At 41.9% G+C, this 13,150-nt stretch overlaps 1 protein-coding gene and 1 pseudogene across 2 annotated transcripts in view; both read right to left on the bottom strand.

The window, feature by feature from the left end:
- Positions 1-4,914, bottom strand: part of SENP6 (SUMO specific peptidase 6) — a 78,515-nt gene extending 73,601 nt beyond the window's left edge. Inside the window, exon 1 of one of the 2 annotated variants that reach the window (XM_025382708.1) lies at positions 3,829-4,914. In XM_025382708.1, the coding sequence (XP_025238493.1) occupies positions 3,829-3,880 (52 nt within the window). In that variant the 5' untranslated portion in view covers positions 3,881-4,914. The remainder of the gene's footprint in view (positions 1-3,828) is intronic. The other variant, XM_025382707.1, reaches the window with a different exon arrangement.
- A 7,913-nt stretch (positions 4,915-12,827) lies between these two features.
- LOC112623941 lies at positions 12,828-12,916 on the bottom strand (annotated as a pseudogene).
- Positions 12,917-13,150: the final 234 nt, after the last annotated feature.

Below are 13,150 nucleotides of genomic sequence, written 5' to 3'. Positions count from 1 at the left end.
GGGTATGAGCAACAGTTAGTGAAGAGAAGTGAAAGAAACAAGTCAAAGAGGGGAGAGGAGAGTAAAAAAATTTAACACGTGACTTAACGAAATCCATACAATTTTAGTGTGTTTTTGCATGAATAAAATAAAGAATGCAGCCAGTACGTCTCCTTTTCCCTAGAGAAGCTATAAAAAGAAATGGAATTAGAATCTCAGTAGTTATAAAGATGTAAAACATACTTTAGAGCAAAAATGTCAAACAGGCATCTCAAATTTAATATGACCAGTGTTGTTAATTTCCTTCTCATTCTTCTATCAGTCTACTCCATCTCAGTAAACGGCAGCAACACCAATACCTCAAGCTAAACAAAACCTTTTGATTCCTCTTATTCTGATACTCAGTGTACAATTCATCACCTATCAACTTCTTTCCCAATCTCCATTGACATCATGCTAATTGAAGACCTGACCACTTCTATCTTGACTACTACAATATTATGCTAATTTATTGCCTTGCTTTTAATCTTGTCCCTTTTTAATTCATTCCACAGAGAGCAGCCAAAGTGATTTTTTAAAAAAGATAAACCATATCATTACACCCCCTTGCCCCAAACTCTTCAATGGCTTCCCGCTACTGAGAAAGATATAAAAATTATTCATGATCCTGCATGAAAGATCTCCTGCCTCTCATACCACTCTCTCCTTTGCTTTCTACATTTCAGCCTTTTTGCTTATCAAATGGTACCATATATTACCTCTGAATCTTTACACATATCCCCTCTGCCATATTCTGAAGTGTCTCTTAGTTAAGGTGTTTACTTAAGTGTAACCTCCTCAGGGATACCTTTCCTGACTTCAATGCTATGTAAAATGGCTTCCCCATCACTGCTGTTTATATGTCTTCCAGTGTTCATCACACTGTTTATCATCTGGTTTATTTCATTAACAACAAACATGTTTCAGGTGCAAGACATATGATGATGAAAAGATAAAGTTATTACTTTTTCACAGTTTATTACAGAGATATGCTTTCACAGAACCTAAGATAGAAGACTAAATAAAGGCAGAGTCTTTGACTCTCGTATGCACTGTTGTTTTCACCGTGGTACACTGCCTGGTACAGTAGGATGCTGTAAATGTGATGAGTGAATGAAAACCTAGTTTAGTTTTTCAAGGAGTCGACTGGAAAGTAAATAAAGTGTAATATGTAGATGTCTTAATATTAAATCCTAGGAGCCTATGTATGGGGAAATATTTTGAACATCTATAAACCTGATAATGTAGAATATATGGCAAATTATGGTGGAATATTTTATTTTTATTATTATTATTATTTGAGACGTAGTTTCACTCGTTGCCCAGGCTGGAGTGCCAATGGTGCGATCTTGGCTCACTGCAACCTCCAGCTCTCGGGTTCAGGCGATTCTCCTGCCTCAGCCTTCTGAGCAGCTGGGATTACAGGCGCGCGCCACCACCCCAGGCTAATTTGTTTTTTTAGCAGAGACGGGGTTTCACCATGTCGGCAAGGCTGGTGTCAAACTCCTGACCTCAGGTGATCCGTCCACCTCGGCCTCCCAAAGTGTTGGGATTAGAGGCGTGAGCCACCACGCCTCGCTGAAATATTTTATTATTATTAAAAGTGTAAGACACCAAAAGAATCATGGGAAATTAAGCAGAAAACATAAGTAGTATTAAATACAATTCATTTATTTGGAAAGATTCAATATAGTATATGAAAATGTGTTATGAGGAACTAAAATTGCTCCTTTCCCTTACGCTTTTTTTTTTGGAGACAGAATCTCGCTCTGTTGCCCTGGCTGCAGTGCAGTGGCGCAATCACTGAAACCTCTGCCTCCCGTTTTCAAACGATTCCCCTGCCTCAGCCTCCACAGTAGCTGGGACTACAGGCGCACGCCAACCACGCACGGCTAACTTTCGTTATTTTCAGTAGAGAGGGGTTTCGCATGTTGGCCAGGCTGGTCACCAATTCCTGGCCTCAAGTGATCCGCCTGCCTCGGCCTCCCAAAGCGCTGTGTGTGATTAAAGGCGTGCGCCACCGCGCTCAGAACCCTTATGCTTATGCTCTAAAGAAGTTACCCTTTGCTTGCTTTATGAAAATGCTTAAGACATGGTGAAACTCGAATGTATCACACCTGTACACTCAAAGACCTTTAGATTAGAATAATCTAAAAGCAGTAGTTTGAAACTCACATTAACTCTACATCTGTGGCTTTATTTGTACTTTTTTCAATCCTCCCTATGTTCATCCAATTAGAATTTTAACTCAATCAGGCCTACAGAAGCTGGAAATCTAGGATAGCAGAAAAGTATAATCATCTGCATACTGAAGATAATAAGCACGAGTAAGCTATCTTTTGTTTCCAATTTCAAAACAAAAACAACACACAGAGCACTACCTGTAACACAAGCTGCACCCTCTCAGCCTCTTGACAGGTACCCATTCTGCAAACTGGAATGGAGGTAATACGAAATGAACCCAGAAAAACTCAGAAGCTTTTCTTACTCTTACTAGGAAATCTCCTGTAAAGTTCTCATCACTTTCAGATAAAGCCTGGCTTGTACGGTAAGATTTTTTTTTCACTTCACTATACTCAAGAAAAAAGAATTAAGAAAAATTACCTCTATTATTCACTAGTCTTTCACTAGACTAATATTGAGTACCTATGGTGTTTCAGGTACTGTTCGAGGTGCTGTTAACAAAGCAGTACCAAGGCATTCCCATTCCTCAACACCCTCCTATAGAACCTGTTTAGGGGTTTTCTTAATTTTAAGTTAAATCGTACTTTCTTGATTCAGTAATGTTTCCGAAACATACTAAAAAAAGTTATTTTTTGAAGTAAAGCTTATGACATATTGCAATGAAAATCATCTTTGCAAAATTATCCAAAGAGTAGTTAATCCTTTTTAACAAAACGAGTCTGTGAGCAGCAGAGACTCATTTTGATAAACATATTTACAAACTCAATCACTAAACACTGAACCCATAGTCAAATTAAGTAATATAGACACTTCTTGGTCTACAATTACAATAACATTTAGCTCTATTTTGGGGGTCCTTATATATTCATAGGCCAAAAAATCAATATTGCTCCCCATTACCACCTTCCCCAACAAAAACGTACAGCTTTTCTTGAGACTGGCTTAGTCTACTTACAGCAAACGTTTAACTTTCCCTCACGAGTGACTAAAACACTCAAATTGTGTCAATGAGCTTTATTTACGGCCCCAAAATTGATACTGTAAACCTTACTCTTTTTCCAGATAATTTTATAGAATGTTTTTATAAAAACACATTCCGAAAGAATATCAGACAAGGCCAGGCCTAATCGGAAGGCTGGCTGCAAAAGCAAGCCTGAAACTCTGAGAAACAGACCAGAGGATATAAAACACACCTCAATGAAACTGTCTGTCCCCTCCCTACTTAGATTGGTCCCCAATTGCACCCAACCTTAGCAATTTGAAACTTTTCATGAACACCAAACAAGATGTGAATGCTGGCTGCTCTCATCCTTAGGCCACCACCCCAAAATTTTTTTAAATGTCAAAGACTTCAGCGCGCACTCTCAAAGGACACCCACCAACTCTGGCTCGCGGCTCAATCCACCCGCGCCCCCTGGGCCGAACCGGCTCGCAGCCGAGCCCCTCGCCTGGGCGGACTCGAACCAAGCGCGCTCGCAGCACACTCCCTCTCCGTCATCGCTCATCCCTCGTACTTCACCGCCCCCCAAACCCACCCAGCGCAGATAACTGAATATCCGGGGTTCTGGGGGCCACGTTTTCCAGTATACCCTCTTTTCTCTCCGTCAAGAGCAGAAATAGACGTACCTTCCAGAAAAGTAATCTCCCCGGCGCTGCTGCCGCTCTTGCCGGCCGCCATCTTCCTCCTCCCACGCCGCCTCCTTCTTAATCCATGGCCCACACCGCCGCCGTGCTCGCCGGGATGAGGGGCCGCGCCGGAGGAGGGTAGACGCCGCAGGGTTGCGGGCCTCGGGCTCAGCCGTCAGGCGGGCGGCGCTCCCACGTTCAGATGGGCCTACACAAAAGCAGGCCAGGCGCGCCCGGGCCTGTCCGCGGGCTGGCGGGCAGCGAGGCCCGCGGCCCGAGCTTCTCAGGCCCCTCGGGGGGAACGCGAGCGGCGACGACGACGACGGCGCTTCCCGGGCCCGGTTCCTCTCGGCCCACGACTCCCCATCCACCGCCCACCTAGGCTGCCTGAGAAACTTCCCCTAGCCGTGGGTTCCCAAGAAAGGAGGATGAAAGCGAGCACACAAACACGCCTCCCTTCGTCCCAGGCCGTAAAATGGCCGCACCGCCGTGCCGGAGCGGCGAGGTCTCCGCGACCGTCAGGCGCCTCCAGGCCCCCAACTCGTTCTGCAGCCGCCGCCGCTACGGCCGTCCGCCCACCCCGCCCAGGCGTGAATGCATCAGCGGAGGCCTTTGCGACTGTCCATGTGGACAGGGGTGGGTCTCCTCTGCCACCGCCTCGCGTCGGTCGCCACAGCAGCTCCAGCCGCCGCCGCTGCCGCTCCTCCCCCACGGGCGCTGGAGCTGCCGCCCGGCTCCCGCCCCCGCCCCGACGCCGCCGCCCCCAGCGCGGCTCCCCCTCAGCAGCCCGGACTCGGCTCGCCCGCAGAGCTGGCTGCCGCGCCGCACCGAGCCGTGACTTGTGGGCGCCCGCCGCCCGGGCTTTCGGCAGGGTCGGCCTTTCACGGCGCGGGTTCGGCCTAGACACGTTACATCCAAAATCCCCACAGCTCGGGGCCCCGTGGCAGACCTGGCGTGTGCGCTTCTGCGCCAGGCCGGTGATGGGTTTGTTCCTCTGGCACCACAGATGCCTAAGAAATGTGAAAATGTCATTTCTTGAGGAGGCCTTAGAATTTAAACTACAGCCATCTGAAGAGAAAAGGTAGTGAGGTACTGGAATCACATGTTTGGTAAATGATTCGTGGTCTACATTTATTTTTCAAGAAGTTTTCAAAATAACTTAGGGAAGATCGTACCAGTCAGCTTTAAATGGCAGTGTTTTTTGTTTGTTTGTTTGTTTTTTAAAGTCGCTTGTCATTTACGTGCCTGAGACTTAAAAAAACCATACCCTACCTTACAAGTGAGGCTTTTTTTTTTTTTAACTTCTTTTCCTTTAAAAATTTTTTCATATTAAAAAACTACATTCTCATTCAAGGAAATATGGAAAGCACAGAAAACGATTATACTATTTCACGACTGAAACTCAACTCCTTTACGTTTGTACTCCTCTGATAGCATTTTTCTTGTCTTTCAGTATCGTTCTTTAAAAAACAAAAATGAGGAAAAATCTATGCTAAATGTCAATGAAAAGTCAACAGCAATTAAAATGATGCAGAAAACCGGTATGATTAAGTGCAGTCTTTGGGGAATGGACTGTTCTAATTCAGTTGTCCTATTAACGAAGGCCTATGCAGAAAGGCTTATTGTTTTAAACGTCCTTTAAAATCTTTTTCCTAATGCGAACCAATAATCTTTCCTGATTGGCAAGAGTAGTGTAATGAATATAATTTATTTTTGTTGCCTGAGGTTATTGCATGATCCTGTTGTGATGTTCTATGACATCGTCTGTGCCAATGACAGTATAATACTGAGATGTGTAGGTAATAGGCAAATGTGGGTAACTGGCCATTTGTACAGACTTCAACATGTAGTTTTTAAAAAAATCTTTCAGGCTGGGCGCGGTGGCTCACGCTTGTAATCGCAGCACTTTGGAAGGCCGAGGCGGGTGAATCACCTGAGGTCCGGGGGTGTTAGAGACCAGCATGACCAACATGGAGAAACCCCGTCTCTACTAAAAGTACAAAATTAGCTGGACGTTGTGGCGCATGCCTGTAATCCCAGCTACTCGGGAGGCTGAGGCAGGAGAACTGCTTGAACCCGCGAGGCGAAGATTGCAGTGAGCCGAGATCTTACCATTGCACTCCAGCCTGGGCAACAGAGCTAGACTCCCAAAAAAAAAAAAAAAAAAAAAAAAAAAATCTTTCAGCAGCTTGATTCCATTTGGAGAAATTGTTTTTTTAATTAAAAATAAATCTTTGCTTTTAAAATGCATATATGCTGGCTTTGAAAATGGAGGAAGGTGCCAGGAGTCAAGGAATGTGTGTGGCCTCTGGAAGCTGGAAAAGGCAAGAAAATCAATTCTCCTCAGGAGTCTCCAGAAAGGAAAACTGACACTTTGACTTTAGCTCAATCAGAAAGGTATTGGACTTCTGACCCTACAGAACTATCAGAAAAGGTTTGTGTTAAATTGCTAAATTAGTGGTAATTACCATGTGTTACAGCAACACATGCAATGGGAAACAAGGTAAAATGTGTAGAAGATTTTTTTTTTTTCCCCGAGATGGAGTTTTACTTTTGTCGCCCAGGCTGGAGTGCAATGGCGTGATCTCGGTCCACAGCAACCTCCGCCTCCCAGGTTCAAGCTATTCTCCTGCTTCAGCCTCCCGAGTAGCTGGTATTACAGGCGCCTGCCACCACACCCGGCTAATCCACGCCCAGCTAATTTTTGTATTTTCGGTAGAGACGGGGTTTCACCACATTGGCCAGGCTGGTCTCGAACTCCTGACCTCAGGTGATCCACCTGCCTCGGCCTCCCAAAGTGCTGGGATTACAGGCGTGGGCGACCGCGCCTGACCCTTTCCTGGTTGTCTTAGCCTAGTGAATAGCATTGTCATTCACTCATGTCATTCACGAATTTCTGGTTTCACAAGCCAAAAAACTAGGAATCACTCGTCTCCCTTTCTCGCTCCCTCTCTCTCCTGTTCCCCTCTCTTTTAAATCAAATCTCCTTCCTGATTATCTCTTGAATCTATTCATTTTTTCCAGTTCCAGTGTGTCCCCACCAATCTTAGCCACTATAATCTTTCAGCTATACTACAATAATAGCTTCAAACAGGTTATTTCTTATTCTCTCTACCCCTCTTCTAATCCATTTCTCACACAAAAGCCACAATAATCTTTTTAAAAATTAATTATTATTGTTGAGACAAGGTCTGGCTCTCTGACTCAAGCTGGAGTGCAGTGGTGCAATCTCGGTTCACTGTAACTTCTGCCTCCCAGGCTCAGGTGATCCTCCTACCTCAGTCTCCCAAGTAGATGTGACTACAGGTGTGCACCATCATGCCTAGCTAATTTTTTTTTGTATTTTTTGTAGAGACAGGGTTTTACCGTGTCACCCAGGCTGGTCTTGAACTCATGAGTTCAAGTGATCCACCCACGTTGACCTTCCAAGGTGCTGGGATTACAGGTGTGAGCCACCGCGCCTGACCTCTTTTTTTTTAATGTAAACCAGATCAAAGCACTTTACCGTTTAAAACCACTCAAAGATTTACCTTTGCTCTTAGGATAAAGTCCTAAATCCCAGGCCCTTCCCTACCTACCTCACTAACCTCCTCTTGCAGCATTCTCATCTTCTTCATTAAGCTCCAGCCATTTTCAATTTTTCAGTTTCTCTTTTCTACATCGGAGACTTTGGACATGTTTTACCCTCCATCTGCAATGCACTTTTTGTCTGAATAGAATCCTGCACCAATAGATATTAATACATATCTGCTTAATGAGTAAATAATACAATAGATCAAAAATAATTTTTTCCCAAGGAAAATTTAGGATGATAGGATCGTAGAACCAAGCTCCTTAAAGACTATGTAATACAATCTTCTCAGATGTTCAGAAAATGTCTATGCCCCAAATAACATTGTGGTAGAAATCAAGGAAAGATACTCTAAAAGGGACCAGCAATCGGGCTGTGAACCTAGGGTTTGGATTTGAAGATTATGATGTTGAAATAACCTAAGTTGCTCTGAGGGGTCTGGGAATTGACAAAAGGAAGATTTGAGTTGGTTATAGACATATAACAAAGTTTTCTCTCTGTGTATGTTATCCCTAAGGCTGCAAATTCTTTTGTATCATAGCTGATGTTTCCTCTATTTTAGCCAAATTTAAAGTGCTGTATATAAAACTACTTGGATAAACTGACCCATAGTCTATACTGGTAGAGCTTAATAATGATTAATAAAATAGCAACTTTTAATATTTTAATTTAATATTTTAATATTTCTTTGAAAACATAGTTATCAAATCCCATTCTTCTAAACACCACACTGAGACATGCAGTATATAGTTAATCCACAACTAAGTACAAGTTTCAGGAGACAATAGCAGGTTCTGCAATTAGTGACTGGTTGATGGTTTTTCAAGGGCTAAATGTATTTGTGCCCGATGAAACGAGGAGCATTATATGAAAATAGTATATCCATTTCTGTTATAAGGATATAAGTTTCTGTTCTAACATAATTTCTACATTATCCTATTTCGCTTTCAACTTGCTGATTATCTTATTATTGTTTTTTTTAATCTTACCATATTTCATGCTCATTTGTAATTTCCAGTTCTTCTCTTTAGTCAATGATTTCTGTCCCTGTTCCATGTTGCAGATTTTTTCCTAGTTTTAGCAGGTTGTTTATCAGCCATTTTAATGCTTACAATTTTAAACTTTTGATTAAATGAATCTCAAAACTAATCTTTTAAAAATTGTAAGTGAGTATATCCTCAAAATAGCACACATTTCTTACACATAGTCAGTTCCTACCAGGCACCTTCAGTGTCAACATTTATAAGTGAACAGGGAAGTTTTCAGGTGACTAGGGCTGCATTATGACTTTCCTGGACCCTAAGCACTATGACTTCATGGGGCCCTTCCTCCATAGGAAATATATCAAACTTTTTTTAGCAAGAGTTTAAATGCTATATATAAAACTACATTAAAAATTTTTAAATCAGTTAATTTTACAACTACTTTGGTATGACGATAAAATATAATCCAGATTGGATTTGTTGTTATATACTTATTATCATTATGTTCATTTTTTTCTTTTGATTAAAAAAATTAAAACATTTTTCTAAGACCTTTAAAATGTCATGGGCCCTTGGCACTGTGCCTCTTGTGCCTAGCAGATAAATTGGTCCTGCAGATGACTACTAGATCCCTTCATGTTCATTAATGGAATTGATCACAGGGAAATCATTTCTAGCCGATCTCTGAGGCAGTAGTTCTCAAACTTTAACATGCATTAAAAATCAACTAAAGAGCATATAAAGCAGTTTCCTGGGCCCTATCCCAGACCATCTGATTACATAGGTCTGGGTAGGATCCATGAATTTGCATTTCTAATAAGCTCAAAGATGGTGCTGATCTGAGAACCACACTTTCAGGATAATATAGCTATTTATGTAAAGGCAGTACTCTCTATATGATTTGGTAGGTATACTATCCAGATCTTCTAACCAATATTTACCGAACATCTACTGTCATTCTTCTTTTTTTTTTTTTGAGACGGAGTCTCAGTCTGTCACCCAGGCTGGAGTGCATTGGCACGATTTCAGCTCAGTGCAAGCTCCGCCTCCTGGGTTCTTGCCATTCTCCTGCCTCAGCCTTCCAAGTAGCTGGGACTACAGGCACCCACCACCACACCTGGCAATTTTTTTTTTTTGTATTTTTAGTAGAGATGGGGTTTCACTGTGTTAGCCAAGATGGTCTTGAACTCCGGACCTCATGATCCGCCCGCCTCGGCCTCCCAAAGTGCTGGGATTACAGGCGTGAGCCACCGCACCTGGCTATTCCTATTTTATAAGTGAAAATAGACTTAAAGTTCAAATGACCTTGCTAAGGTGACTCAGCTAGAAAACTGTAGACCTAGGATTTGAGCTGAAGTCCATTTAGACTCCAAGGTTCATGGTCTCTTATTGTCATTATAATGTGGTAACGACAGGTAGAATATAATCCGTGGACCTAGAAGCAAACATTTAAACATGAAATAATGCATAAAAGTGGTACTTTCATAGATCATCATTATTGTATTGTCCTTATTTATTTGAGTCTGTTGAAGGCTGCTTTCTTTCTTGGTATTTATTCTTCACTTCTTAACTCCAGTTAATAACAGCAAAAGGAATGCAGTAATGGCATGTAACACAGTTTTCTGAAAGTGCTATTCTGTTCTTTTTTTTTTTTTTTTTTTTTTGAGACAGAGTCTCACTGTGTGGCCCAGGCTGGAGTTCGGTGGCGCAATCTTGGCTCACAGCAACCTCTACCTCCTGGGTTCAAGTGATTCTTCTGCCTCAGCCTCCCAAGTAGCTGGGACTACAGGTGTACACCACACCCAGCTAATTTTTGTATTTTTAGTAGAGACAGGCTGGTCTTGAACTCCTGACCTCAGGTGATCTGCCAGCGTTGGCCTCCCAAAGTGCTGAGATTACAGGCCTGAGCCACTGCGCCCAGCCCGAAAGTGCTGTTCTTTAAAGCTGACTCCAAACTAAATCTGATTAGAATTTTGTGTTTTTCATTAACTTCACTTTGCAAACTGAACTGCCTCATTACTTCTGCAGGTTGACAAACTTTAGTCTTCAGAACACACACAAAAAAGGATTAAATAGCACTCTGAGCTTTGGACTTTAAACGCCTTTGCCTTAGGAGATTAAAAGACTCATTTTATAACTAGCTTCCTTATCTATTCTTCTAAATATAATTGTATTATAAATACATATGTGTGAGATAATTACTTTATCTTTCTCCCTAATTTGTGTGTGTACATATTTGTAAGTTTCTTACTGCTTTTCTTTCTCTGATTCTTTTATTTCTGAAGAACATAGTCTAATACAAATGTTGGCTATTTTCTAAAGTCATATTTTTCAAGAAGATGCTTTGATGACCTCAGAGTTTGCCAAACTGTTGTTCACCACCCCAGTGTAAAGGGGCCACAATGTTTTCAGCAATCACACAAATGTTAAGTATAGGAAAAATATATATATACACATATATGTATATTTTTAGTAGAGATGGGGTTTTGCCAGGTTGGCCAGGCTGGTCTCCAACTCCTGACCTCAAGTGATCAACCCACCTCAGCCTCCCAAAATGCTGGGATTACAGGCCTGAGCCACCATGCCCAGCCAAGTATGGAAAGATATATTATCAGGATAGAGAAATTATCAAATACACCATGGAACATCTTTTTGGCAGAATGCTTTGCAGCTATTTAAGCCAGTGAAGTAGATCCATTAGTACTGAAAAAGTTGTGGATATAAGGATATATTTTTGGTAAAGAAGGTTAAAAAGAAAAGGATAATTTTTTACAAGAAAGAATCTTGTATGGTAAATTTTTGTCCTAATGCAAAATGACTGGTTAATAAAGAGAAGTATGAGACAAAGCAGAAAATTCAAGCATGTCATCAGTGGTCTGAATAAGGTTGTGATAAGGTTTGTGAAAGCAAACTTTATGAGAGGAATTTTGTTTATGATCAAGTTGGCTATAATTAGAAGGCAATTGTTTATGAGTCTTTCTAAAATTGAGCTTTAATATTAAAAATACACTAATACAAAACTAAACAAATTTGGTCCCCTATGTTAGAACAACAGGATTTTTAAAAAGTATTCATTTGCTCTTAATAAAATTACTGGAGGTTTTGATTCTGAAATCTGTTTCTTTAACAGCCATCTTCTAAACTGCTAACAGTTTGTATTTCTGCCACATTTCTTCCTGAGATCTATTTAGTTTCCCAAGTTTTAGGTTGGAGATGCTGTCTTTGTTTTTGTTTTTGTTTTTTCTTTTCTTTTCTTTTCTTTTTTTTGAGACAGAGTCTTGCTCTGTCACCCAGGCTGGAGTGCAGTGACACAATCTTGGCTCACTGCAACCTCCGCCTCCCAGGTTCAAGCGATTCCCCTGCCTCAGCCTCTGGAGTATCTGGGATTGCAGGCATCCTGTACCACGCCCAGCAAATTTTTTATATTCTTGTAGAGACAAGGTTTCACCATGTTGGCCAGGCTGGTCTTGAACTCCTGTCCTCAGGTGATCCACCCGCCTTGGCCTCCCAAGGTGCTAGAATTACAGGCGTGAGCCACCGTGCCTGGCCTGATGCTATCTTTTCCAGTATGACTAATAATTTTATTTCTCAAGGTAAAATTTTTCCTTTTTGTAACTTCTCAGATTTGTATTTTAGAAGTTCAACCAACTTTTTTTTTTTTTTTTTTTTCAGATGGAGTCTCACTTTGTCACCCAGGCTGGAGTGCAATGGCAGGATCTTGGCTCACTGCAACCTCTGCCTCCCAGGTTCAAGCAGTTTTCCTGCCTCAGCCTCCTGAGTAGCTGGGACTACAGGTGCGTGCCACCACACACGGCTAATTTTTGTATTTTTAGTAGAGACGGGGTTTTGCCATGTTGGCCAGGCTGGTCTCAAACTCCTGGCCTCAAGTGATCAGCCCACCTTGGCCTCCCAAAGTGCTGGAATTACAGGTGTAAGCCACCACGCCTGGCCTTTTTTTGTTTTTTTTGAGACAAGTTCTCATTCTGCCACCCAGGCTGGAGTGACAGCTCACTGCAGCCTTGACCTTGCATGCTCAAGCAATTCTTCCACCTCAGCCTCCCGAGTAGCTAGGACTACAGGTGTGTGCCACTATATCCAGCTAATTTTTGTAAAGACAGGGTCTCCTATACCCTCCAGGCTGGTTTCGAACTCCTGGGCTCAGTGATCCCCCTGCCTTGGCCTCTCAAAGTGCTGAGATTACAGGTATGGGCCACATGTTCAGCCTAGAAGTTCAATGTTAACTTAAGAAAAAAAAGTTCAACTTTTGCTGTACCTTGTTGCATGTGATTTGCAGGTCATACATCATTGCCCTTTGTTCTTTCTTCCTTTGAAGAGGTGTATCTTTTTTCTTGGCTGAGGTGATAACTTTCTCCTTCAATATTTTCATCAATTTCTATAACTTTTTTTCTTCCAACTCTACTATTACAGTTGATGCTCGAATTTTTAAAAAATTATTATTTTTTAACAGCTTATGGCCATGCTAATCTTCTCTGTATCATTCCAACTTTAGTATATGTGCTGTCAAAGCAAGTACTGAAATATTTATCTTAAAGGCTTAGAAACACAGTGTGTTCCTCCAGTATACCCAATTCTGTACACTTGGCTTTTACTGATGTGCCTAAATTGTTCCGTGTAATCAGGACACTTCCTATGTTGTTAGTGAGAGCCATGTATTCCCCCACTCAAGGTATTAGTTTTCTTGTTTACATTGCTGTGTAATGTAATGCATATTCTTAACCCTAGACACATTCTTCCTGTGCCTGATTAA

This window comes from Theropithecus gelada, chromosome 4 (genome assembly GCF_003255815.1).
Source record: "Theropithecus gelada isolate Dixy chromosome 4, Tgel_1.0, whole genome shotgun sequence".
Classification (NCBI taxonomy): domain Eukaryota; kingdom Metazoa; phylum Chordata; class Mammalia; order Primates; family Cercopithecidae; genus Theropithecus; species Theropithecus gelada.
Note: the sequence above shows the minus strand (reverse complement) of the source record. Positions and strands in the feature narration are given on the sequence as shown.